Below are 26,993 nucleotides of genomic sequence, written 5' to 3'. Positions count from 1 at the left end.
ACCAGCAGCCATCAGCACGGCTGGTGCTGCTCTGAAGCTCTTTGTCCCCACTAGATAAAACAGCACAGAGGACAACTCAAAAAAAGCAGCTGATCTAAGAAACTATAAGAAGGCACCAGAGTTGCAAGGTGGGGTAGGGGCAATGCTCAATCCTCATGCCTCACCCACAGCTCCAGGTCCCCTGCAGCCCACACATGCAGGCTTCAGAGGAAAAGTCCCATTTTCAAGCGCTAAATTGGACATTCTAAGCCTGAGTTTGAGCTTGGCATCTGTGCTCGGGAACACAAGCACCTATTTCACACCAAATGTCAAATTGGTCAGTCAAAGCGTGAAGAAAACTTATTTAGCAGCCTGAAAAAAGTATGAGCAAGCACTCAGAGATAGCAAACATACCCTGTTTTTGAGCACATCAACAGTATCCTGATTATTTTGGGATCCATTATGCTGTAGGCAGCTACGTCCCTGAACTGGGAGGCTGCCTCTAGGAGCACTCTGCAAAAGGGAAATGCCACTGCAAACACATTTATAACATCTTCATGATTCAGAATAGGGATTGGTTTCAATGTGGGAACTAAGGAGACGCCCTGAAAATGAGGGCTATGAAAGAAAAATGTGTGCACAACATGAGGAAGGTGGAATGTACACCAGGGTATCCCACAAAGGTTTTCCTTCTGTAACATTAAGTTGTTGCACTGCATCAGAGCTGGAGGACGAAGGGTTACAATGCAAGGGAGAAGCAGGCAGGCAGGCAGACAGCAAAGCTAGGTGGAACAAGAAGGGAAGGGGTAAGGGCACCACAAGGATTAATTCCCATTTCAGCTCCTGAAGAGAGGCTGGAAATGACAGCAGGCTTTAGCAGAAAAGAGGTAAAACATCTTAGTGTTATGGGGAAAGCTGGCAACACTATATAGCTCCACTATAACACTAATAGCTCCATTAGCATGTTGGATGGGAGACCAGAAAAACTGAGTGTTATTTTTAATCTCCGATTAGCCTGATGTTGCTCTGATTTTTAAGTTGCCCACACTTGTGGTTTGGCACCCATCTTGAGGAAAAACTTGCAAGCTGCATATCAGCCTGCTCATTAGGCAGTTGTTGCAAGGCAATGATCCAGACCATGATTTTTGTAATTGCTGGAGGGAGCTGCAGATTCAAACTGTGCTGAGCTTCAGGAGGAAGCAGGAGCCCAGATCTGCTGAAATACTCAGGAAGGAGACAATACAAGCCCTGCTGTCCCAGAAAGGACAACGAGAGGCAGTAGATAGGCTTCATGAAGTTACAGAGGTGCCTACAAGGCCCCAACCACCTCCGAACTCTCCTCAGGACCATATTCACATGGTGATGTGGTCATCTTCCTGCAGGCATAATGCTTGCTGCCTGGAAATCAGAGCGCAGCCTTCAAAAAAGCTAAGCAACCTCTAAGCTCAGGTGAGCAACAATACCTGAGGCAGTAGGAGGGACAAATCAGCCCAATATGGGGCAGCAGGGCATCTGTGAGCAGGATCAGCCCCCAAACAAAAGCCTCCACTCTCCTTTGGGCAGGTCAGCTGGAAACTACCACTCTGAGAATTAGAGCAATTCTTTCCTGGAATAAAGGATTTATTTTTTTTTAATTAAATTTAATTCAGCAGATGAATAGATGATGGATAAAGAATAAAGCTTCCTGTTCAGAGCCAGGAGAACTTCAGTAGGGCAAATGGTTGCCCTGTCCCATGCAAACTCAGCATCTCAGTGGGTTGTAACAACTACCAGGAACCATGAGGAATGCTGAACACTGTGCCAGTCACTGCAACACCAAAAATACAGTCTGTCACATACTTGATTTTTTCTCACAAAACTCTCTCTGTGCTATAAATGCTATAATTTGGAGAAAATTACACTGTTTTCAATGTTTACTTAAATGCAAAATATAGCTCAGTCTTACTCAAACAACTGAGACAAATGCTTAACACATGATGCATGAGTTCTTCCACAAAACTGTAAATACAGATTATAATCAAGACACACTGTCATTATAGCACTGAAAGTTTTGATAACACTGAATGATTAAATAACTCAACAGCAGAGCCAGTCTGAGCTTTTGTTGAGGAAGCTCTTCCCTAAGCCTCTCTTGTTAGGCAGGCCAAAGAGATGTGCTTTTCGCTATTCAGGCAGGGCTCACGCTGCTGTTGAACACTGCTGTTAGCTGTGCGTTTTCAGTGGTGACTACATTGAGAAATAGCATTTTGTAGTTGAGAATTTGCTCTATCAGTGTGAGTGCGCTCTTTGGATCTATTGAACTTTTCATGGACATAAGTAGGAGGCATTACTTTGAATGATCTATGCCCATCACCCCAGTTCACTAGGCCAAACAGTGGATGGGGAAGTCTGAGAGGCAAGGCACGCCTTATCTGCTTATGTATTCCTCTCCCCCTTAAAGCATGAGATCATTTTGTACTATGACAACAAGTTCAGTATGGCTGCCAGCCTCCTAATGATACCACATACCCTAATAAAGGCAAGAATTTGAAACACTGCCCACTTGATTGCCCGGGCAATGAACACCTAGAAAACAATAAAACCTCATGGCACAGGGTCCCCAGCTCCTTGGCGTGAGGAGGTCACTGCTCACCTTGCATTCATCTTGCAGTTTCAGAGCAGCACCAAGGATTTTAACAAGAAGGATGTGCAACTCTGCTTGAGGTCAGCACTGTTCACCTCTCAGCAGCACAAGCAAGCTGAGGCTTTCTGGAAATCTGCAGAAGCTGCTTTGTGCTCGAGCCCCTGGGACTACACAGCATTTCATTCTCCCCTTGGTTTCCTAAATGCCGAAAGCCAGAATTCAGCTGTCAGCCCCAATCCAGCACAATACTAATGCTCTGAGAAGTCACACTTTAATGCACCACTTTAGCGTTTATCTAAGTTTCAGACAGACTAATTGTCTAACTTCCAGCCTGAAGGGTCTGAAAGCACTGAAAAGCACAGCAACACAGGTAACTATGGGAGATGTGCTTTGCAGAGAGTTGGCTAGAGCACTTCTGTGGGAGAGAAAAGCAGAGAATGTACTGTGTGTTGTAAAGAACTGCAAGAAGGGAAAGTGCCTCATCGGGGAAAAAGAAACTTTGAAACTGTAAGGAGCAGGGTAGCAGGAGGACAAGGCTTCAGCTTCTTCCCCTCAGAGGTCAGCATTTCAAGGAGAGAGATCATCTCCCCTGCCATGTCTCAGCAGCTTTCTTGCCTTCTGCAGAAGAGACTGCTTCCTTCTCCCAGAGGCAGGCAGCAGCTTGCTCCTCCTTTTCTGCCCAAACAGCTCATATTCCTGCTTCTGCAGGCTTCAGCAAGCAGCATCTCCTCTCATGCAGGTTCCATCACCTTGCAAACAGTTAAGAGATAGGGACTGGAGAAGAGGCAAAGAACTTTCTCTCCTACTTTCATCTCTGCAGAACAACAAGTATGTAAAAACTTCCAGAGCTGTGTAGCCCTTCCCTGAGCTACCACTTTTTCTAGTCTTGTCGTCAGGGACAAGAGGAGGCAACTTTATCTGTAAACAGAGTTCACAAACACAATGTGGCACACTTCCATAGGCCCCACCACTGCTCACAGCAAACACACCATCTTAGTTTAGTCTACAAAGGTGATTTTAAAGTCTTGGAGGGGAGAAAAAAAAAAAAAAAAAAGGGGGGGGGAGGAATAACTGAACACCCCATAGAGAGTGTTCTCCACTATTCTGACCTGAATATTTTCTTCATCCTCAGCAAGCTTTTAGATAACATCAGGCTGAGTGATGCAGCTGACATGCTAGAAGGAAGGGATGCCATCCAGAGGGACCTGGACAAGCTTGAGAGACAGGCCTATGCCAACCTCAAGAAGTGAACCAAAGCCAAGTGCAAGGTCCTGGATCAGGGCAACCCCAAGCACAAAAACAGGTCAGGCAAAAAATGACTTGAGAGCAGCCTTGAGGAGAAGGATTTTGGTGTGCCATCTGATGAAAGACACAACAACGTGAGCCAGCAATGGGCGCTTGCAGCCCAGAAGGCCAACTGTATCCCAGGTTGCATCAAGAGAAATGTGACCAATTCTGCTCCTCTACTCTACTGTCATGAGATCACTCCTACAGTACTGCATCCAGTTCTAAGTTCCCCAAGACAAGAAGGACATTGAGCTGTTTGATCAAGTCCAGAGGAAGACCATGAAGAGGACCTGAGGGCTGGAGCACCTCACCTACAAGGACAGACTGAAAGTTAGGGCTCTTTACCTGGAGAAAAGAAGGCTCCACGGGAACCTTACAGCAATCTTCCAGTACCTGAAGGGAGCTTACAGGAAAGCTGGGCAGGGACTTGTTAAAAGGGCAGGTAGCAACAGGACAAGGGAAAATGGCTTTAAACTGGAAGAGAGTAGATTCAGACTACAAATCAGGAATAAATTATTTACTGTGAAGGTGGTGAGACACTGGAAAAAGCTGCCCAGAGAGCCTGTGGATACCCCCTCCCTGTAAGCTTTCAAGGCCAGGGTGGATAGGGCTGTGGGCAACCTGGTACAGAGGGAGGTGCCCCTGCCTAGAGCAAGGGGTTGGAACTAGATGATCTTAAAGGCCTCCTCCAACTCCAATCATTTTGTGATTCTACTGAATCCAAAAGTCATTTGGATGCCAAAACTAGATTTCTATTCCTTAAAAAAAAACAAAACAAAAACAAAAAACACAGCATTGATCACTTGAACACTGGAATGATTTATTTCTGGACAACTATGATAGCCTTATGCTATATTTCACTTCAGAATCCCAGCAGTTCTGAGCTCTGTTTTCAGTTTTTCTTATCTAGGACCACATTGGTTAAGCCAAATCTTAAGCCCTTTCCCAGCTCTGGGACAGGATTTAGCCTAGAATATGTGCATCTGTGGTCCCTGCTCAGCTCCTGGAGTTTCACGTTTCCTCTGAGGGCAGTCTCATAAGAAAGGCCACTCCACCTCAGAATTTTGCTGTTTTCTCCTCCTACCCTAAGGTAGGAAGCACCAGATCATACACCCTTTTATAAACAGAAAAGCAGTCAGACTGATGTTTTCTTCTTGGGCTCAACCACTAACAAGACGGAAAATAATTCTGAATGCTATGAAACATTGGCAGGAAGTAGAACGTGGGTTTTATCCATGAAATGAACAGTTTAAGACATCTCCTTCATTTGTGGTATTTTCCACAAGAGCAGGGCTTTCCTTTTGCAAACATAGTTTTCTCCCATTACTTATTTCATTTGCCAGAAACAAACAGAGCTTGCTCATGGCATGGAGAAAAGCAGCTAGACTGCTGGAAGAGAGAGGCAAGAAGTATTTACTACATGCAATACAAGCCTCCAGTTGAGTAAAACTTCCGCCACTGACTGATTAGCAACTGTATGATGACCAGAGTCAGACTCTGGAATGACATGTGGTATACTGACTGTTCAGCCAGGCTTGAATCCTGAACATTTCCACTCAGAAATATATTTACAGACATGGAAGACTGACAATGCAGTCCTATTACAGTAGTCAACACTTATTTGAGACAGTCAGAACTCCTCCCCCAGGGGTTTTCACATCAATATTCCTGCTCTGATCTCTCATTCCTTTCAGTGCAACAATGCACAAAGAGAATGTACTAGGGCTGTTCTGAAAGTAACACCTCCTATTTTATGATGTTGGCCTCGTGACATCAGAGGCAGATGGTGGTGGTATGGCAATAGAGGCTGAACATATCCCATTATATTCTGTTGCTGTGTGACAGATGACAGCAGAGGGGCAGTTTGGCAAAATGCTGTCTGACAAGCATATGAAACAAAGGTGTGGAAATGAATTTTCCTCCATGCAGAAAAAATTGCACCCATTGACATTCATTTGACACTTGCTGAACATTTATGGAGACTGAAGTGAGGATGTGAGCACTGTGAGGCAGTGGGTGGCACATTTCAGTAGAGGCAACAATGGGTCACCTCCACTGGTGCAGATCGTGGACAAGCACAGAATGCACACTCCTGTTAATGGATGATGAAAATGCACATCTAATGGTAGCAACTGTGTTGAAAAAGAGCATTGCGTAAGCTGAGAATTTGCTCTATCACATAGCATTATTGTGCTCTTTGTACCTGTTGTCTTTTCCATGGAAATACATAAGAGGCATTCATTTTAGAGCAAACTATTTATGTCTCTGTTCCTTTGACCAATAAACCATGACACACTACCTATGTGCTCACTTAAAATCCTAGTACAGAGCATTTGCACAAGCTTTTATGCATGGGCGAATACACACACCTTATCAGACTGATAAGGTACAGTTGGAGCAGTATTTTTTTTTTAATCAAAAAAGTTACAGGATGCTGAGGCAACACACACAAGGTTTCCTGCGAAAGAGACAGCTGCTAGTTTCACAACAGTCTTGCTATGTGCCTCAGAATGCAAAGACCTACAGAAGAACCAAGTTAATAGCAAAACTATCTTGTATCTAGTGACTGCAGTCAGCCTCCAATCATGTGGAAGCCATGCCATGAAGGCAAAAATCAGACCTTAAATTCATGCAAATAAACTGTTTTAAGAGCAGCAACTAGGAATTCTCATTCCTAAAAGCAAGTCCGTTCATAGATCAGTCCCAAACTGCAGCAGCCTGCAGGTCATAAGAGGACAGCTATTTAAGACCCCATATCTTTTCTCTGAACACAAAGGGCCCATTCCTCAAGGTCCTGAGTTAGGCCTCTTCACAGCAGAGTCAGAGTAGCAGATTAGAGTAAAAAACAACTTTTCACCAGACTGCCCAGACTTATAGAAACTCTGAAGCCAGTAAGATCCCAACAAGATGACCATAACATCAAGCTGACAAAGTTCTTGGCTTCTCTCTCATCCAATTTGTTCCCAAAATACTGACTACTGTCAGGGCTTAGCACCTTTAGAGTCTCACACAATGGGAATTATGTTATTATTATTATTATTATTATTATTTTTATTTTATAACTTATACCAATAACATTCCAACTAGAAGCAACTGCTGAATGGTGAACAGCTTTTCATTAAGTCACTGTTGCAGTCTACCCTATTTGCCCCAGAAGTATATACAGCCTCCTTTAAAGAGGAAAAAAAAAAAAAAAAAGCAATTCAAACTTAAGACATTCTTCTACCTCTCCTTTAAAGTTCATTAAAAAAAAAAAAAAAAAAAAAAAACTAACACAATTTTCTGTCCTAAGTAATGAAATGTATTAAGTTTCCCTTTCTCAAATGCTTGTGCTAACTAACCTCAGCAAAATATATCCATGGCTTGAGTGCTTCCATCAAAAGCTTATTCAAATTCATGCAAAACTGATAAACACAACCTATAGAAGTCCATATGAACCAATTTGTTACTAGCAAACACTGACCTTATTTCAGTTCAGTCTTCCTCATTCATGAATAAGGAAGTGGCAATATGAAAGGAGACCAGGGTTTCTTTTTTATTGCAAATCATTTGCTCTTGCAACATACAACAACTACTTTTGCAGAGGTAAATTGGGAAATTAACATTAATTTTACTTCCATTAACTGTAGCACAACATACAAACATTTCTATAAGCTTCCCATATACATCCTCGTTTTATCGCCGTGCAGCTCTACACTTCAATGCTTTTAAAGTTTTCTTCATGATTGGTGCAATCTCTTCAATAACAAGAAAACAAGAGAGACCAGTAAGGATTACAGCATCATACAAGTAATTTATGTGATAGCAGCATAATATTAAGCATATATTAATAGCCAGCTAGTTAAAGCAATTATTTTGATAATCTCTCCACTTACTTTTAATAGGCTTCTTTCCATCTTGAGTCATTCCATTGGAGCTAGAGCTTCCACTGCTGCTAGCAGAGTTCAGATTTGATGAATTATTGTTTCCATCTCTGCTTTCTGGAGACCTTTTTCTTTTAAAGCCAGGAAATAAAAAAAAAAAAAATTCTTTTAATTAAGTTACTAGTGGCTTTGTCTCATCTGGAGAAAAATGCTGGCAGTGTTTTAACAAGTTTGCTTCATCATCAGTAGTATGGTATATATACAGTCATGGGATAACTCAGGTTAGAAGGAGTTCCAAGTGCTCATCCAGCCCATTTACACCCTTGCATAGATTTTCTCTGTTAGATATGCCTCTTATTTACCCTTAAAATTAAAAGATCAGACTATGATGGATCAAAATATTTAGCAACACCATGATAATACATGATGGTCCACATTCAATTCTTTCCTATTTGTCTTTCTGAACACAAGTGAACTAGCTCTCTGCCAGAAAACAAGAGCAAAGTGACACTATGAGTTTTCAGCTGTGCTTTGTTGTTGTTTTTTAAGTTAGGAATGCCTAGAAAAAGGCACAATAACCCTAACTGTTAGGTTAGATATACCAGTCAACAGGACAAGGCCTCAGGTAACCACAGGAGGCATCAGCTCTGTGCAGGACAGTTAAACCAACCCAGCATTTAGCTGCCAGCATGTCAGCAATCCAGACAGCCTTGTATGCCTCAGGGCCAGTCATTAACGCCTGCTGCCAGTTAAACTACCACATGGCAAAATGCAAACAGCCTGCTGGGGATCTGCATGCGTGCCTCATGGCCCTCATGCAAGTGAAGATTTCAGATGTACACAGTAAAACTGATGGAAGATTTTCAAAGAACGTGCTCAAAGAAGTGAAGTTAATACATCTTGCCTAAACAAACTCATGCTTCTTAAAAAGGCAAAGCAGCAACCCTACTTACAGCTTCTTTCACACAACAGCAGATCCTCCTAGTTTATGATATGCGAATACATCGTTCAGTTGCTGGAGCAGGAAGGACATTTACATTACTGTACCTGAAGCACCAAACCAGAAGGCTAATCTGTCACAGATGCAACCTCCCACAAGTTCACTGAAAGCAGAAGCTGCATTCAGAATGCTTTAACCTACTATATTGGTGGCAGGCTATCTTCTCACTGGTAACAGGATTTAGAAAGAACCTTCCTAATTTAATCACCCAAAGGTACAGCTGTGAAAAGGTCATCTTTGGTATAAAAGCTTGTTTTAATAATTTCATACATGTGGGCTTTTGTTCCTGCCCCATGTCAGCACCATCTCAAACAGTAAGGCAGATGGCTCAGTAAATCAAGTTCCTGAAATCAGCAGACTTTGTTCTTATATACTTTCCCAGTGTTCTGTAGGTGGCTTTTTTGTTGTTTGGTTTTTGGGTGTTTTTCTCCCCTGTAAGCCTAGGTCAGTTTGCTTATCTACTTCAGAGTCTTAGGCACAGAAACAATTACTCAGCATGACTACAGGCCCTGCAGCACAAGGACAGAAGCTATCTGAAAGCAATTCTGCTGACATTGTTATAGTAAGTTAGAGCAAGCCTTATCCTTGCAACAGCTGAGGTTTTCTACTCCCAATTCCCAGTTGTCACTTCACACTCACATATTCAGCAGCCTGCATGACTGTTGGCAAATTCAGAGTAACCAAGAACAATTAGAACAGTTTTCACACAGAAATGATCATTTTGACAGAGCGAGTTGCAGAACAGCTTTGTCAGCATGGGGACACCCAGACACTGCGGAGAAAAGGGAGAGTGCAATGCTCAGCCACAGGCACAGCAAAGTAAGGGACCACAGCGCAAGATTCACACTGCCTGAAAACAGGTATGTTTTTCCTTTTGGACAAGAGCAGATCAAAGCAAAAAAATGTCTTCATATAGTTGAGAAGGCAGTTGAAGCTGGTTCCACAGCTGGTTTATCTCCCTATTACAGCCATTTTCTTGGGTGTAAGAGGAAATCATTAGGCCAGGAGAAATGGCAGGACAAACCCCACAGCTCTTTTTTAGCTGTAGAACTGCCGTGAACTAAGAGGTCAGAAACAAACAACAGAAATATTTGAGGAATCCTAATTTCCTGTTCCTTCAGAGATTAGTGTTAGCTGCTGCTACTGGACAGTCTGTTCCAGAGCAAAAGCCCAATCAAGTGTGTTAATGGCTGTTGAGATTCTCTCTGGTTAGCTCCATCACTCTAGGACCTTATGCTAATAGAAGAATATGCAAGACTACTGAGCAGGTTTACAAATACAAAACATCAGCGCTGGGGATCTCCCTAGGATGTCAAGCAGCATTAACGTAACCTACAGAAAAACAGTGGCCACTGACTCTTCAGCTGGGAGGATGAATTCATCAGCAACACACGGAGAAATATGCAATGACAACACATACACAGCAGAGCAGCAGACCAGACTTAAAAGGGAGTTATTTTCTAGCCACAAGCTGCTTAAGGAAGTGAACAGAGAGCTATGTATAACTTCAAAAATATTTTGCCAGCAAGTTTTTGTACTGGCATAGATGTCTCATCTCCAATTAAAAGCGCAGTACAGAGCACTTACTTCCACTTATCTATGACATGAAGTTGGGTGGCAGATCCTGCTGTTCCATGGATTCCCTGCTGTCGGCGAATGCTTCTGGGTGGCTTTGCTGCACTGGTCACATAAGCCATCTTTACTTGCCGGCCTAATGCAGAAGCAAGGAGCAGAGGAAGTGTGACTTCCCCCCCCATTTTCTATGTTCAAAACTCAGTTAAGAATATGACTGTGAGCCAATTTCTAGAAGTCTAACCAGTAAAGTCAGGCTTGTCTACAACGTGCTGCACATATTACACATTAACACGCTGTATCAATGCATGCACTCATTTTGTGTGCATCCTTACTTGATGCCTTCTCTTAGATATACAGCATCAGTGATTAGAGCAAACATGTCATTAAGTCTCACATAGTAAGTCTTAAGAACAGAAGAGAGCGAGCTTTGAGAACTGAAAAGCTGTCCACAGATATTACCTTTCGGTTTCTCAGACTGAGCTGAAAGAATGTTTTTTGTAAGCATCTTCAGCTTTTCTTCTCTCTCATTGAAGAGTCTCAAGTACATTTCCCGCCAACATTCATATTCCAGGAGGCTCTCATTTTTAAAATCCCTCTGGCAGTGTTTCTTCCACAGGTGGTCAGACTCTTCTGTAAACGTCTTAGTTTGAACACAAGGTATTTTAAATCAAGATTTTTAAAGCAACATTTCTAAGCATACCTGCTTAGCTGAGACTGTAGACAAAGCCAGATCACCTGATGGAGTGCAGAACAGATCCCACCAGATGTGCTCTCGCATGACTGGGCATGACATAGAGTGCCATAGAGAGGTGCCACCTTCAGCTTAGACATCCTGTAGCTCCAGCAGGGCTCTCTGGGTTAATGAGCTGTGCTTTCGGACTACATTTGTGTTTCCAGCACAGGCTCAGGCCATACCAGCTCTCAACTTCAGACATGCAGAGAAGTGACCAAGTTGCACCACAGAGTGCTACACACTTAGAACACCTATGTCCAAACATCACGGAGCCAAAAGCTTAGCACTGTACATGACAGACCGAGCACAAGCAAACTGGGAAGTACCTGTGGTGACATTTCATATGTGCTTTGCAATCTTTGCTGCTTTTAAACCTGAAAACACTTGGTCCTACTGTGCCTGCCAAATATTATGTCTTTGTTGTTGGCTTTTCCCCCTTCCCTCTCTTATTTTCAGGAAATAAAAATACTTTTATTACCCACAATGACTTTCATTTAGATTTCAGTAATAATTCTCTCAAATGCTTTAAGTGCTAATAGTTGAGAAAGAAATAAGTATATCAGGCACAAAAAAAAAAAAAAAAAAAGTAAGCCACTGAAGAACCTCTATCAGAAGGGGTGCAGGGAAGGCAGACAGATGCCCAGTCTCCTCTGTGATTCCCTGACATTAACAAGGCAGAATTTACCGGATTACATTCCTCTACTCGCAACAACTGCTCTGGTGTGCAACGTGTTAGCACAGGCTCGAGGATCTCAAAGGGAACACCTCCTACTTCGTGCAGCACTACAACAGAGGACAGCACTCAGAATAGCTGGCATGTTTTACTCGGTGTGTAGCACCACTTACCAAGCAGTTTAAAAATAAAATCGTAGCAAAAACAGAAGAACATGAGTTTTTAAGTCAGACTATGAAAATACTTGATTTCAACAGACCCAAACTGACTGGCAGCAATACATGAGGATGGAATAAGCATCCTGGAATAGTTGCTGCCCCATCTTTACTGATAGGCATCACTCCCCTCTCTGCATACATAACAGAATGAACGACTTCTCGATCACTCATTCTAGTTTACATAAACAGACGTTTTGAAGGGAAGTCAGGTGCTGTGGGTTTTTTTGGCTTTACAGGACCTTGTATTTTAACTAACAATTGGATCTTTTTTTTGAAGTTAAGCCTTCAGAACAAAGTTACATTTCAACATGATTACAAATCCAGTTTTATAAGTGCCTTTTGGTCTGCTCTGCCCTTGTCTGTAGGGAGGGACAACGTCTATCTTCTAGAAGGCCAGCCTGGGCACAGAGAAAGAAAACAAATCAGATACTCATTCAGCACAGCCTGCTACAAAGCTCTTAAAATACTCACAGTCAATATTATTTTGAAGCACACGGATGCACAGCTCATACAGTGTAAGCATCTTGGAAAGACAGACTGGTTTAGAGCCAGAGTAGACTTGCATCTTGGAGTTCAGTCTCCGTCCTGTGAATTGAACTATCTCACCGACTTGTTGGTGTGCTTCCACAACAGGCTCTAGGGAAGTCAACAAGAAAACATCAGCCAGGGTTTCCTTTACCTTCAGGCACATTACAAGGCTTTAACCATCCAGCTTTCAGAGAAATGGCTGTTAGTACACACAAATTATTATTATTATTATTTTAAATAATGTACCTGTGTTGTAGTTCAGAGCCCTCATGACAGCAACTAACATCTAACAGCAAGACAGCAACTATGCTGAAAGTGTAATGCAAAGTGTAATTTGTGCTGCAGAAACTCACATTAGGCTCACGTTACTTAGCTCAGGACAACTTGTATGAAATTTTGCATCTGGATGCTTAGAATTACATGAGCTGTACTGATATCTGGGTAACTTCAAGCCACTAGTGCATCACATTCTATTGACCCTGGCAAGCCAGAAGGTGCAACAGCAATGATACTTCAAGACCACGGGGATGTGAAGTTCACTGAAACCTCACAGGAGCTGTGAGGGGAAACCACTGGCACTTTGTGCCACCTACAAGTAAGGATGCAGCCAGCTCCTCTGCTGAAGACAGAACTGGTTTTTCCCTAAGACAATTCCTACTAGGGCTTTACCCCCATGATAAGGCATAGATAGACTGGAGCAAAGATAAATGGAGGCTGTAGAACGACTACCTGACCTACATCTCCTATACCTCCATGGTAATCTTTTACAGCATTTCTTCACCTAGAAAGCTGTAAGAGGGAAGCCATTATATCTCCCTTCAGATTCAAAACTAGTTTCGCAGAAAAGTAATTGAAAGAAAGGTGGTTCTTCATCACCGAGAGAGGAGCTAACACAGCTTATTAGGAAAGGAGATGAAGACAGCCCTAGCTAGAGATGTAAAAACGTGCTGTTTCAGATTTCTGAGCATTGCATACTACTTACCTTTAAAGTCAGCAGCATATGGGGGAGAGGAGATTAAGATGCCTGGCAGAAATTTAGGCAGCGGAGTATTAAGAAGATCTTGGAGGGATCCCACCTTGGCCTGTGCACAGTCAGGAAAACATTGCTTTGTTGTTACAAATTTGGGTTTACCGAGGCTTAAAATAAAGTACAGAAAAAGATTGAGACCAAAAGTTACCTACAGTAACTGAAACTACTGCTTCCCTGCACTAAAATTCACTCACTGCATTGCTTTTCAGCATATTCTTCCATGCTCTACCACCAACACTACATCACTGAAGGCACTTAGTGGGATATCTGCAGACAGTGCATAATCAGCAATTAAAGAAAGGAACAAATGTGTTCAGCTAACAGGCTTACAGATAAATTGCTACTGAGGTTACAGGCATGCAGTGAACGAGACAGAACTGCAAGAGGACAAAAACAGGTTAGATGCTTAAAGGCAAGCTAAATGCCACGCTGGAGAAAAAAAGCAAGAAACAGCTTTAGAGCTGGTACTCCCTAGCCTCCAATACTGTGCTTGATAAGCCACATAGTCTGAAGTCCTCCTGGATATACTCCTTAAAAAGGTGATTTAAAAGCTCAGGAATCTGCTAAGTGCTTCCACCAACATCCACCATTTTGGACAATCCCTAAATCAGGTCTTGGGCATCTCCTGGTTGTAAGCCAGGCACTTAGAACCCAGAAGCTGCATCCCCTCAAACTGTATTGCAACTATCTTTAATAACTTTTCAAAACAAAAGCAAGATTCTTTGCTCAACTTTCCCTCAATTCCCAAGCTTATGCTGGAGTATCATGCACAAGCCTCTATATTAATATTTCTCCATTGGCATAGAAGATGTCACATTTGTACTGCAGATCCTTCACAAAACAGAGAACCCCAAAGCTTTCACATCACAATCATGATAAGAGATCCAAGAGACCTCAAATTCCCTCTGCACAAGCAGCTTCTTACAAAAGACCTAAATCATAAAGCATGTTTACTTAGTTTACTTTAATGCATTAGAAGTTTGTTTGTTCCCAATGCAGATCTAACTAATAAAGAGCTGCAGCTTCTTACAGAACAGCTGTGTCACGCACAAACACCTGCTGCAACCATAAACCAAGCCAGTCAAGAGTGAAGCTGTGGGTAAAAAGCAGACTAGCAGATATTGATCAAAGACCACTGCCAGATAGGAAACAGCTGAAAAATGAGACAAACTGATTAAAACTGTCAGTACACAACAAATCTTTTCTGCCCGTTTATCCATAATAATAATTCTGCCCAAATTATCCATAAATATTGGCCAATACAATGCAATTTATGTCAAAACCACACAATCTGTTCTTGAAATAAACATAGCTGAATTTCACTGAAAGAGGCTGGAACACTCATTTGTCTGCAGTTGGTCTGCTTTCATCTCAATTGCACAGTGGTTTACCTTTTTGCTGGGAGTTCCTGACTGATCATCTTCAGAGTTTTGTACTTTTTCTTCTCCCTCATTTGCGTGAGAAAGCATTGAAGTCTTCTGTGGTAATGAGCTGCTCTTCTGTTTACTGCACTTCTCTGGACGTTCACTTGTAGAACAAGCTTTCCTCTTTCTCTTTTTTGTAACGTGATCATAATTCAGGTAAGATTCAAAAGACATAGTAGGGGGCTCAAATTCCTCATCACCAGATAATTCGGCTTTGCTTCTCACAGCAAGTTTTTCTTTCAGTTTCGTCACAATCTTAGCATCTCTCTGTTTGGAAGCATCCTTAGGCTTCTCCTTCTTTGGGAAGGAGTCTTTACCAGCTATACAGGAACGTTGCTTTTCTGGAGCTCTCCTGTCCTTGGAGGCTCTCTTTTTACAGTCACTCTCTTTAGCTTGAGGACTTGTCTCCAGGAAAATATGTTTAGAACCACTGCCATGACATCTTCTGTTATCACGGTCTTTTTGAGACTCAGAGTCTCTATTTCGGTGCTTTTCTTCAATACAGTTACGCTGCTCGTTCAACTTTCTAGATACGGACGAGCTACTGGAACTTTGGGAGGCTGTTACAGATGTTTTGGACTTCTCTGAAGGCTTTCCTTCCTTGGAAACTGAAGATTTTGTCTCATCTTTTTCAATGTTTTGTTTTCTTTCTCTGTGACCATTGCAACACAAAGGGAATTACACCCCATATACCCCAAGCAGATGTTAAATCCTTGAAGAAACAGCCTTTTTATTTAACAAAACAAAAGCATTAAATCACATCACATGGCATAATTCTTACAGGACTTGAAGTTTGAGTGCTGACTGGCTAATGGATCAAAGCAGTCACCGGTTTGTTTTCTAGTTATTCTGTAAAAGTAACATTCATTTCTGTGATTCTGTTTATGGGTTTGTCACAATGTATGTTTGTCATTCCAAATACTTTTCTAAGATCTCCAAGTTCTATTAAATTACACTGCAGTATAATTAACCCCTCCAAAAAAAAAAAAAAAAAAAAAAAAAAAAAAAAAAAAAAAAGAAGCAAGTTCACACCTACTTTTTGTTTTCTGGAGGAATGAGCTTTTTCCATTTCTTTACCAGGGATTTAGCTGCATTTCCAGCAGTGGCATGTTTCCTAAAACTGTTAACTGTTTTGCCTATGCCAGTTTCCTGTTAGAGAAAAGTACAAGAAAGATGAGTGAAACCAATCACAGAGAGCACCCCAAGAAAAACCACTTCTAAAACTGTTACAAACCATATTAGCATGGAAGTCTCAGTAGTCTTATGGCAGCTAAATAAGCACAGGCACTGCACTACAGGCAGAACTGAAAGCAAGGGATATAATTACAACCAAATATGGGGAACAAAAAATAGCCTTAGTCCCATCCCACTGGGAAGAAGGGGAAGAAGTGAGTGAACACTTGTGTGGTGCTCAGCCACCTGCCAGGTTAAATGGCTTCATAAAGCCAATTTCCTCCATTAAATGTATGTATATCAGAACTTCCACTTTGTCTGAACACTTATACCCACAAAATGATTACTGCTAAAGTAAACTAATTTAATCAATTCAGGTCTTCTTCAGGCTTATATACGTACAGTGTAGCATATTAGACAGCGCATATGAGCACTGTACTGTAATCAAAAAACAATCTCAGAGAGGAGTATTACAAGATAGAGGTGCCAGAGAAGGAGAGTTCATACGAGTAACCTCAGTCACAGCTACAGAATAAACCCTTGATATTTAAGATCCACCACGTTCACTGTTCTACACTTCAGTTATTTTCACATCATTGTTGAGCCTTCAGATCTTGCTCTGCTGAGTTCCATGTTGTCTGAGCAGAACTATCCTGCAAACTTTTTGGCTATATAGTCACCACGGGTGAATTTTTCAATCCTGTGCCATCTCTGATTCACAAGCTCTCACTTTTAAGATGCATGCAAACTCTGGAATTTAAGTCAACAGCAATCTAGTACTGCTCTTGCTTACTAGTTAAGGGATGCTCCTGTAAGTTGAGAAGGGTGGTAGTTCACCTCTCTCCCATTGCTCAGGGGGCTAGCTGGGCATCGGCTGGGGGTGGTGAGCAATTGCTTGTGCATTACTTGTTATATACACATTTTTATATATATAAATATATATGTATATAGATTAGTCATAGATTTTTATTTATATATACACTCAATTATTTATCCTTTTCCTTTTCTCTGCTTCCATAAACTGTTTCATCTCAACCTACTAGTCCCATCCCACTGGGAAGAAGGGGAAGAAGTGAGTGAACACTTGTGTGGTGCTCAGCCACCTGCCAGGTCAAACCACAGCACCATGCCAGTGCACATTTACATTCCTAGAAGAGCTTTAAATAAATACATGGGACCTTCAATTGTTTAATAACTCTTTCCTCTACTTCTCTTGAAGGCTTCCATCGCAGTCTATCACAATGTAGCACACAAGCATGCTGGAAACATCAGTTGCCTATGGAAGTCCTTTGTCATTTTAATAAAATTTACAATTCACATGAAGATTACTTCATTTTCCAAAATAAATACCAAAATATTGCTGTATCCTAGCAGAAGCCATCTGCCCTTCGGCAGGTGAATGCCTTTGCCTAAATAAGCTGGCCAAATAGTTACCATATTTTTCTCTTATTCTGCAAAGAGCTCTCTCACAACACACATTTTTCCTCTTTCCAACATACAGACATATTGCCAAAGTAACCAGGAGCTTCCTAAACCAGTGTGAGAATTTCCAGGGCAAAACCTGACAGGATGTAGCTTGGGTAAGGACACAAAAGAGAAGTATTACTATAACTTGGGACACCTGCTCTTTAAATGCAAGATGCTAACCCAGGGCAGCTAGTTAGAGACACATTTAGGCAACGGACCTAATCAATCACCCACAATCTTAAGCACTGATCTGAAAGCAATTGTAAAGCAAAATGAAATCAGCCTTAAATAGCAAAGTTTCCTCTAGACATTCAGATCTGCTCAGTACTGACACTGCTGCTCCAATGCTGCATTTGTCAAGTTGCACAGTTTCTGGAGAAGTCTCCAGAGCTTGTTATACAGAGTTCTAAATGAACAATGGCTAAGAGTCAGAACTACAAGATGTAACACTGCTCACTGCTTCTGGGACAGCACATCCCTGAATTTTGAACTCTTCCATAGTCATTCACTGTGTAAGGTTATTACTGGTCACTTACTGTTAGAATATCCAGTGATATATCCAAATCCTGTAGTAGCTCAAGTACTTTTAGAATCTGGAAGGAAATATTCAAATTTTATTATATTTAGACATACGACTGTAAATCCTGTCCTGCTTTTTCTCATTCCCATTGCTGTGTTTAAACAATAAAGCTTGAGTAACAGCCAGTAAATCCAGGAAAACGTGAGCACGTATGTGTAGTGTTAGAGTGCAATATAAGAACTCTGTGCTGTGAACCAGTGCTGTTCTGCTATACCCCAAACTGCAGTAACACCAGAAAATCCAATAAGTATGAGCTTAGTACTACAGCGATTACATTAGAGATCAATAACACAGCAGCACATGCTGCATACACAGCCCACTCCTGTTATGTCAGTGACCCTGCTCCAACACAGAGCTCATTCAAAGGCTGCGCTATGGAGAAACAGGACCTTGCAGAAAGCAGGGAGCCTCCACTCTCCTTCACCATTCAAGGCCAAGAGGAACCAAGCCCCAAGGCATTCAGTGTGAAAAACAACAGGTTTTGAATCCTTAACTGCTGTTTGTATGCTAATAAGACCAAATCAAGCTACAGCAGCTGTTGTTTCACACCAGCAGATCATGTAGTTTTGATTAAATGCTGCTGTTGTGTTTGCTTTTTTTTTTTTTTTATAAGTAGGAATGTATTTTTCAAATACATACTAAATGGCCCATCTTCTTTTGAGAGGGTTTTTTAAAAAAAAGAAATACAGAAGTTCCATTTGTAAACAGAGTATGAATTTCTTTGATGATGGGTCAGCAGCACACCTGAGTCTTGTGTTTGAGTACACACAATTTGCCTTATCCTTCACAAACACCTACGAAGCTGTCTTATGCAATGACAAAATTAATGTGTTACTGAAATTACAGGATGTTGTAGGGCTCCAGCAAAGCCTGGAACACTTATCTGGGTTTTCAGATCATTACCACTTCTAAATGCAATGGCAGGAGCCTGCTGGAATGCAAAGATAATAATCCAAAAGCTTTTTGAACTTCAGTAATAGCAATGATGGTTTAAGTAACAAATGCCAGAATAACTGCCATTTAGCAGATTAGATACTGCTTCCGAATAATAGCAGGAGGCAAAGGGTAGTAAAAATAAGTGAGCAGCACTGTTTATGAAAAAGTTACAAACTATATTACAGGGTTGTTTTTCTCCACAAAGATTCCCTGTTCACTGCAGGGGAGTTGGACTCAATGGCCTTCAGAGGTCCCTTCCAACTCTAAGGATTCTGTGATAAACCTCACTATTCCTGGAGTACGCTGGAAGCAGAGTATCACTGAACTTCGTTGTGCAGAGGCTCTGTCAGCATATCTGGCATGCAGTTCTTCCTCTCACACATCTGTGCTGCAGTACAGTTACTGAAATCTGAAGAACTTCAAGAGAAACGTTGCACAGCCTAGCAAGAAATTAAAACCAGCTTTCCATCTCAGGAGAATGGCTCATCCTCCTCAGGATGTTACAAGCTTGATGGTTACCTTGCCCTGGACTCTTCACTGATCCAGCCCACGAGCTGAAGACCTATCCTAAAAAAACCCCACCAGGAAAAAAAATATACGCTGCAAAGATGCTTATGAAGTTCAGTAATTGCTGACAATGCTAATCACAAGCATTAAAAACTAAGTTATTAGTGTCAATTTTAGCTAATTTAGTTCATTATTATTATATTCATTCAATTTATTTTGCAACCAGAAGGAAGTAACCCATTGCTGAGCAGGTACATTTCACTCTGTAAGCGGACTAGATAACCAAGCAGTACAAATCACTGGGAATAAATCCCACAGAGACACACCACAATGCTAAAAGATGTTGTCATCAAGCTACAGAGACAATGGGGATTTGGAGCATTTTCTCTTGAGGGGTTAATTTATAGAGCTGAGTTCATTTCAGAAGAATCTCTGAAACAGATTCAGAAAGCAAGCAATTACTACTCATACAGCTTCAGAATAGGCTGTTATACAAGTACTCAGATGACAAGCAGGTCTGAAAACAGTCAGCACGTCTTAATGAAAAGACAAAACTTGCAGTGTTTTCTAAGACAAAGTCCACACTGCTCAGTTTGCTTTCCTGAGATGTATATCACATTTGCAGAAGTAAGACAAAACACAAGAGTTTCATTAAGAAGAAAACACAAAGCAATTACCAAGTGCTAGAAGTCCCCAGAAGAGAAGCACTGGTCTTGTGAGAGCAGGGCACAGCTCAGCCTGCTGCAAGACCTGCAGCCACACACCTGAGGGACTGCTGAAGGAGAGAGCTCTGCCTGCCTGCGTTCACAGCGTGAATGGACAGAAGCACGGCCTCACAGACAAACGGACAGCCAGCACACACATGCCAACAGAGCAAGCTGTGACGAAGGAGAGGAGGCATCTGGAAGCAGAGGGCAAAGGCAGGAAGCACATGACCAGTTTTCCAGAGTGAAAACTGAAAGCACAGCAGTGATAAGAACAGGGCCAGGTGCACCAGGCATGTCTGCTCCCAGCAGACCTCCTGCACAGAGCCCTGGCATCACCTCCCTTCTGGCTGAGCCAGACCCTCAGAAGGATGGGGCCCACTGCAGGCCCCCAATGCCCAGTGACTCATTTCATCTCACCACAACAACTACTTTTCTTTTCCTCCCTCCTCTTCCTCACGCCTTCAAAGGATTCCTTATGATTGTTTAGCCTGTTCTTCTCACTAACAGAGATCATCACATTCCAGCAAGTTGTGAATCTACATCAAGACCTCCTGAAAGAGCACTGCCCAGAGAGCCTATGGATGCTCCCTCTCTGGAGGCACTCAAGGCCAGGCTGGATGGGGCTTTGAGCAACCTGGTCTAGAGGGAGGTGTCCCTGCCTAGAGCACAGGGGTTGGAACTAGGTGGTCTTCAAGGTCTCTTCCAACTCAAACCATTCTATGATTCTGTGATTAAAGATGTTAGAAAACCCAGTGCAATCCCAAGCGAGGCACTCGCATGATACGCTCAGATGTTCTCACTAAATAGCCCTATTTCCAGATAAATAAAAAGTATAGCTTTGCTTTCAACCATTGACTCTCATTATCTTTCTGCTAACTAACAGGGTATAAGATTACCTTTTCCACAGCTTTAGGGCCAAACAGATTGATCTCTCGAGCTTCAGAAGCTGTGCTAGCCATAACTACAGCCATTCTGTTGCCACTGAAAAAAAAATCTTTTCAGCTTGAAACAGCTTTTTTTTTTTTTTTTTAATAACAGCTCCCAGAGCAAGACATAATATTCCTGTAATATTCCTAAAATTATATGGCAGTAGTAACAACATAAACTAACAAATGCTAACTACCCAAAGATAGCATTTATTCCATCAGCCACTGCATTGTACTGCAATTTCATGCTCAAGCGTTAACACATCAGAGCTCCAAATCATTTTCTGAGTCAGTGCTTTCCAAAATACAGTCTCCTATCTGGAATGACCTATATTCATGGCTTCTAGCTGTGACTTTCCACTGAGCCATGTTAAAATGCATGCTGCTCAAATGAGCACAGCCTTGCACGTGATCAAGGCTGCTCAAATTCTTCGTTATTTGATGCAAAGTTACTTTTGTACTTGCAACATTTTACTGCAATGCTTGCTGTCTTCTAAATTAAGAAAGATTTGAGTAAGATCCAGTCAAGAAGAGATGCGTAATCACTTCCCCCCCAAAAAACATTTCTTTCTGATGAGGGCTGTCACTTATTTTTGCTGAGAGCAGTTTCAGTCCATTTTATGTATTGCATCAGGTATGTAACACTGCTACAGTAACCAACATCATAGCAGCAAGTCAAATGCTTTAAGAGATTTTATATACATTTGTGACGGGTAGTATCAGCTGAATACAAAATGAATTTGGTGGTACACATCTACACGAACTCTCGTCAAGTGGCACTGATCATAGCGCCAAGCTTTAATTTTACACCAGTTGCACCTTACATGCAACATTTCACAGCTGCTCATTAAAATGCTTCACAGTCTTCAGTGGGACAACAGCACAAAGAAACAGTTTTGTTTTTGGTTTCTTTTTCCAGACCTGATGAACTCCTCTACTTTCTTAAGGCTCATTCAATATCTTAATCACCAGTTCTGCGCGTTTTTTGGTCAGTTCTTTCTCTCCAGAGTAGCCATCAAACCTGACACACTGCAAAGCTTTTAAAATGAACAGCTGATGTTCTGAATCTTTCCTGGTTCCTGTCATACCCAAGTAGTTGGTAGTTAGTAAGAACAGTGACAAAATCAGAGAAAGAAGCATGGAAAGAAATATTCAGTGACACCAACACCTACCTGCGATACTAATTTATTAATCTTTCTGCACTTATTTAAAACATTCCTCTTTACCTTTAAATATGCCACAAATGTTTTCTTACTAGACTTACCTTTTATTACTAGCACAGTTCATGCCTGCCAATTTCCAGTTATCAGTTTCTCCCTTCCCTCCTCCTTATCCCTTGTTACTTATAGCTATTTCTATCTCACCAGACACAGCTCTACCAAGGCCTGCAGAAGTGCTACAGCACCACCATTAGACCCAGCTGACACAGCTCTTGCTTTTAGCTCATACAAGGTAAAAACTATGCATCTCCTCACTTACAGAGCCAAATCCACCTCACCAGGACCATCCACATTTTTGTCTCTGAAGCTGTCTGTGCTTTAAAAGCCCTTAAGGAGTTACTTCTGGAATCGTTTCTCTCTTCTCCCTTCCTATCTTCTGTTCAGAACTGCCTATCAACACTAAAGTTTAGATATAAGGAAAAGATTCTTTTACAGTGAGGCTGGTGAGGCACTGGAACAGGTCACCTCATCTTGTGGCTGATGCTCCATCCCTGGAGACTTCCAAGGTGAGGCTGGATCAGGCCCTGAGCAACCAGATCTAGCTGTGGTGTCCCCATTCATCACAGGGGAATAGATGGCCCTCAGAGGCACCTTTCAACTCTAGGGATTCTATCAATCATAAACAAATTGTAAAGACTAAAATCTGATCATTTCTGTAGCACAAGAACTGCAAGGTCAAACATCTGCACACAGGTATTTCATTTGACAGAAAAAGCTTATAGAATCAGCATTAGGAAGACAAATCATTAGTGGCTAATAAAAACATTTTTCAACATGTATAAACACACACAGTAGATTTGAACATAGTAATGAAGATTTTTAAGTTTATTACCTACCAAGGACAACGCAAATTAAGCACTCTTCGCCTCCAAGTCCTTTCACAAACTTGCATCAGCTTCCAACACCCCGCAAACCGACCAACCCACCACCAAAGCGTGCTTTTTATTTTCAGCTAGAATTCAGCCCGTCAAGAAGTTCTGGTTTGGTTGCTTATCTTTACAGTCCCTTTTGAGTACACTATCTTTTGTCAAACGACATTCACTAGGAAACAGCCTGCCAGATTCCTGCATCGCTCCCACGGGGAGTGCCTTCTCTCCTTCTCCGTGCCTCAAAACCTGAGGAGGGCCCATCTCACGTGGCCCTGAACCACTCTGAACGGATGCGTTCTTAGTGCAGGTGCCCCTTATCTGCTTCCTGCAGCTACAGAGCAGCCCTGCTCTCCCACAGGTAGCTTAATTCCTCCCAGGTAGGAGAGCAGCCCTATTCTCCCCCATACCAGGGCCATGAACGCAGGATGTACCAGATCCCACACTGCGCACCATCAGAGCGCACCCGGAACGCTTCTCTCACTGCGAGAAGCCCTTAGGAACACAGCACGGAGCACCGCCGCAGCTCAGCTCTGGATCTCCAGCCAGGGCAGGACCTGACAGCACCGCTGCCGCACAGCGCGCTCCAGGCACGGCAGCGCTGTACCCAGTATTCAGCCTTTCTCCTTGACGCCGCCCTAACAAGCTCTAACAGGCCCAGCAGCCTCGACTCAGCTACCTCCGCAGGCTCCTCCGCGCGGCTCAGACGCGACTTGAGCGCCCGCACGCTGCTCCGCACCGCGCTCCGCCCCTCCGCCATCGCCGCGGCCCAGAGCCCCGTCCCTCCCCCGCTCGCCCCACTTGTAGCCCAAAGGCGGTGCCTCCCCGCCCCGGCCTCGCCCTCCCGTCCCGAGGCGGGGCCGCAGTGCGCTGCCCGGCCCGCAGGGGGAGCGCCCGGCCGCTCCGATGCTGCCTCCGGGCTCCCTGCGCGCCGGATGCTCTGCCGGGCTCGGGGATTGCTTGGCCATGGGGCGCGGCGAGATGCATTCTCCATGAGACCTCGCAGAGAGAGATCTCAACACAGTGGAAGGCTTGCAGCCACTCACCACATGGAGTTTAACACGAGTGAACGCTGGATTCTGTGCCTGGGACAGAGCAACCCCAAATATTCATACGGACTGGGAGCTGAGAGGCTGGAGAGCAGCCCCATGGAAAGGGAGCTGGGGTTCTGGTTGATGACGAGTGGGACAAAGCCAGCAGTGTGCCTGGCAGCCCAAAGGGCCAACGCACCCTGCGGTGCCCCAGGCCCAGCGCTGCCCCTGGGAGAGGGGAGGGGTTGTCCTGCTCTGCTCTGTGCTGTGCGGCCTCGCTGTCTTATCGTCATGATCTAAATACGGGCTTTGGAGAAGCATAATGCTTGGCTGAATATACGCAAAGGGTTCCGAGCCAACAAACCAATCAGGATCTAAAGCTGAGCCACAATTTTGCTAACTAAATAGTGGAACAGGGCAGATCTCCACATAGCCGTAGCTGTGATGCTAGCATTCCACCAACAGAACAGAACACACTAACTTTAAGAACAAGGCTTTACAGTTACCAGAAAGCGTGCAGCAGTGGTGCTGCATGGAGTATAAAAGATTGCCTTGAGGGTTGCCTAGAAGTCCCTATTTTAGAAGTCTTCTCTATTGCCAGTTCTGGTTCATGTCTGTGCAGATAACAGCAATTATACTGGTTTACTGTTCTACAAACAAATCTCTTGAAATTTTTGGGTTTTTTTCCCCTAAAGAATGTTAAAATCTTAACACAGGACCTGCTGCATGGATTGATAGCATTGCACTTAGCCGCTCACGACTGACTATGGAGAAAATTAAGTATTTTTTCCCCCCAGCATTCACTCATAGCTAAAAGGATATATCTTTACAAACTTAACATCACTGCCAAAATGCACCATCCTGTCTCTTAAAAGGCCATAATTCGTAACTAGTTTGCCAGGATTTACATTTTCTGTGAACATTATCAAACTATTTGTATAGTAATTAATTTCTATCCCATTGGAAAAGAAATAATCAGAATGACAAGAGATTATTTTCAAGATATCGAGGAAATAATGTGAAGAATATTTGAGAATTAAAAAAAAAAAAATCTTAAAGTTTGAATTTTAAAGATGCATCACAACCCACAGCCAACACTGCTACTATTTGCTTTTGAAGAGACTTTGTGTGTGCAAATGAATGGAAAATGAGAATGACAGTTCCAAGATCAGGTTGGATGCTACATAACAGCCTCTGGTCTGGAGGCTGAGTGAGTAAGGGTCTCATGGTTTTGCCCTGAGGCACAACCAGAGTTTCAGAACGATGGAACTTATTTGACTGTGTCAGCATTAATATACATAAATGCTGAGGCCTGCCCCCCCATGATGGTTATCTCTGTCCTGCACAGCACAGCTCAAAGCTTGTTCAGCCTTTTCTGGAAATAAGAACTTAGTGCTGTATTGTATTCCTCATTGTAGTTTGTGTGATATTTCTACTGCAGCAAATCATGTAGGGATATTGGAAATGTATTTTAAAGACTAAATAAGAGTTGAATTTATTTTACTGTTTCCAAATACGTTTTTCAGAGCTAGTATTAAAATTAGAATGATATATTTTTTCTACAGAACATGACAGAGTATTCTTCCTGGAGAATAAATGTCCTCGTTATCAAATTAGCTCACCAAAAAATGTCAGATAAGAAATTCTTTCTCTGAAAAATGTTGGCTTTTCAGAACTTCTTTAATTATAAAAATTGATGGAAGTCTGAGTGCGAGCTGTTAGAACTGATCTGACAACATCCAACTGCTGCCTCTGTTTTTTGTCTTATAACTTGGTAACTATGCTGACACAGAGATGTCCTGTTGCTTAAATGTGCTATTTTGCAGCAGTTGCTGTAAAAGCCCATCTGAGTCAGAGGCTAATCGAACAAATCTACCAGATGAAGTATTACACCAAGTCTAGTCAAAAGGAAGTCTTCTCTTTCCGTGACTTCCACACCCCCGATGCCTCTCCCTTCCCATGCAGTCACTTCTCCCTTTTCTATCTCTTCCTCTCTCTTCTTTCCATCTCCCATGGTATGAAATTCCTCTGGGATGTAGAGACCTGGCTTCAAACTAGCCAAAGGTGAAGGTAAAATACTACAGAGTATTTTCCAACCCACAAATAAGGTTCATATGGGTTCAAAGGATTCAGAGTTCAAACCTTTGTGGAAATGTATCAGGAGATGTGAGCCAGCATCCTTGAAAGCCAAGGCAAGCTTTCATGGGAGCAGTGACCTACTTGATAAACAGGACATGACTGTGAATCCCCCCATCAGTCCATTTCCTTCCCTTTGCCCAGAGGTAAGCAGCCCAGTGCAACAAAACATGGAACTGAAGTGCCAGCTTCTTTCTGTTTCCCGCTGGTTATTTCAGATGTTTGTTTCAAGAGCACACTGGCTTTTGCACAGCCCACCCTCAGATGTCACCATCGCCAAGCAGTGCTCAGGGAGCCCAGGCACCCAAAGCAGGGTAATCTGATGGTCTCCCTACGCTTACCTGGCCCGAGCACTACCTGGTGTGGATATGTCATCTTCACCTTCCCCCGCTGCCTTGACCCTGAACATGACAGTTGTCCGCGTTTGCCCCCCTGGTTTCTGAAGGCTGGGCAGACTGGGGAAACTTAATGCCTGTGTCTGGGCAGAGGCAGGGAGCGAGGCACCGAGAGG

General features: G+C 42.7%; 1 protein-coding gene across 5 annotated transcripts; it reads right to left on the bottom strand.

The window, feature by feature from the left end:
* Positions 1-7,400: 7,400 nt before the first annotated feature.
* LOC128077513 (elongin-A-like) lies at positions 7,401-26,948 on the bottom strand. 5 transcript variants are annotated; one of them, XM_052676829.1, is made up of 11 exons: positions 26,840-26,948; positions 18,110-18,166; positions 15,970-16,082; positions 14,901-15,585; positions 13,462-13,561; positions 12,423-12,587; positions 11,746-11,843; positions 10,787-10,967; positions 10,340-10,463; positions 7,765-7,883; positions 7,401-7,626 (listed from the first exon to the last, which is right to left on the bottom strand). In XM_052676829.1, the coding sequence occupies exons 1-11, from the start codon at positions 26,855-26,857 to the stop codon at positions 7,565-7,567; spliced, it is 1,722 nt and encodes a 573-aa protein (XP_052532789.1). In that variant the 5' UTR covers positions 26,858-26,948; the 3' UTR covers positions 7,401-7,564. The 5 variants fall into 5 exon arrangements, with proteins under 5 accessions (XP_052532789.1, XP_052532772.1, XP_052532797.1 ...); XM_052676812.1 differs by lacking the exon at positions 26,840-26,948 and adding an exon at positions 23,995-24,084; XM_052676837.1 differs by lacking the exon at positions 18,110-18,166 and having other exon boundaries at positions 26,840-26,939.
* Positions 26,949-26,993: the final 45 nt, after the last annotated feature.

This window comes from Tympanuchus pallidicinctus, unplaced genomic scaffold (genome assembly GCF_026119805.1).
Source record: "Tympanuchus pallidicinctus isolate F22 unplaced genomic scaffold, pur_lepc_1.0 scaffold1, whole genome shotgun sequence".
Classification (NCBI taxonomy): Eukaryota; Metazoa; Chordata; class Aves; order Galliformes; family Phasianidae; genus Tympanuchus; species Tympanuchus pallidicinctus.
Note: the sequence above shows the minus strand (reverse complement) of the source record. Positions and strands in the feature narration are given on the sequence as shown.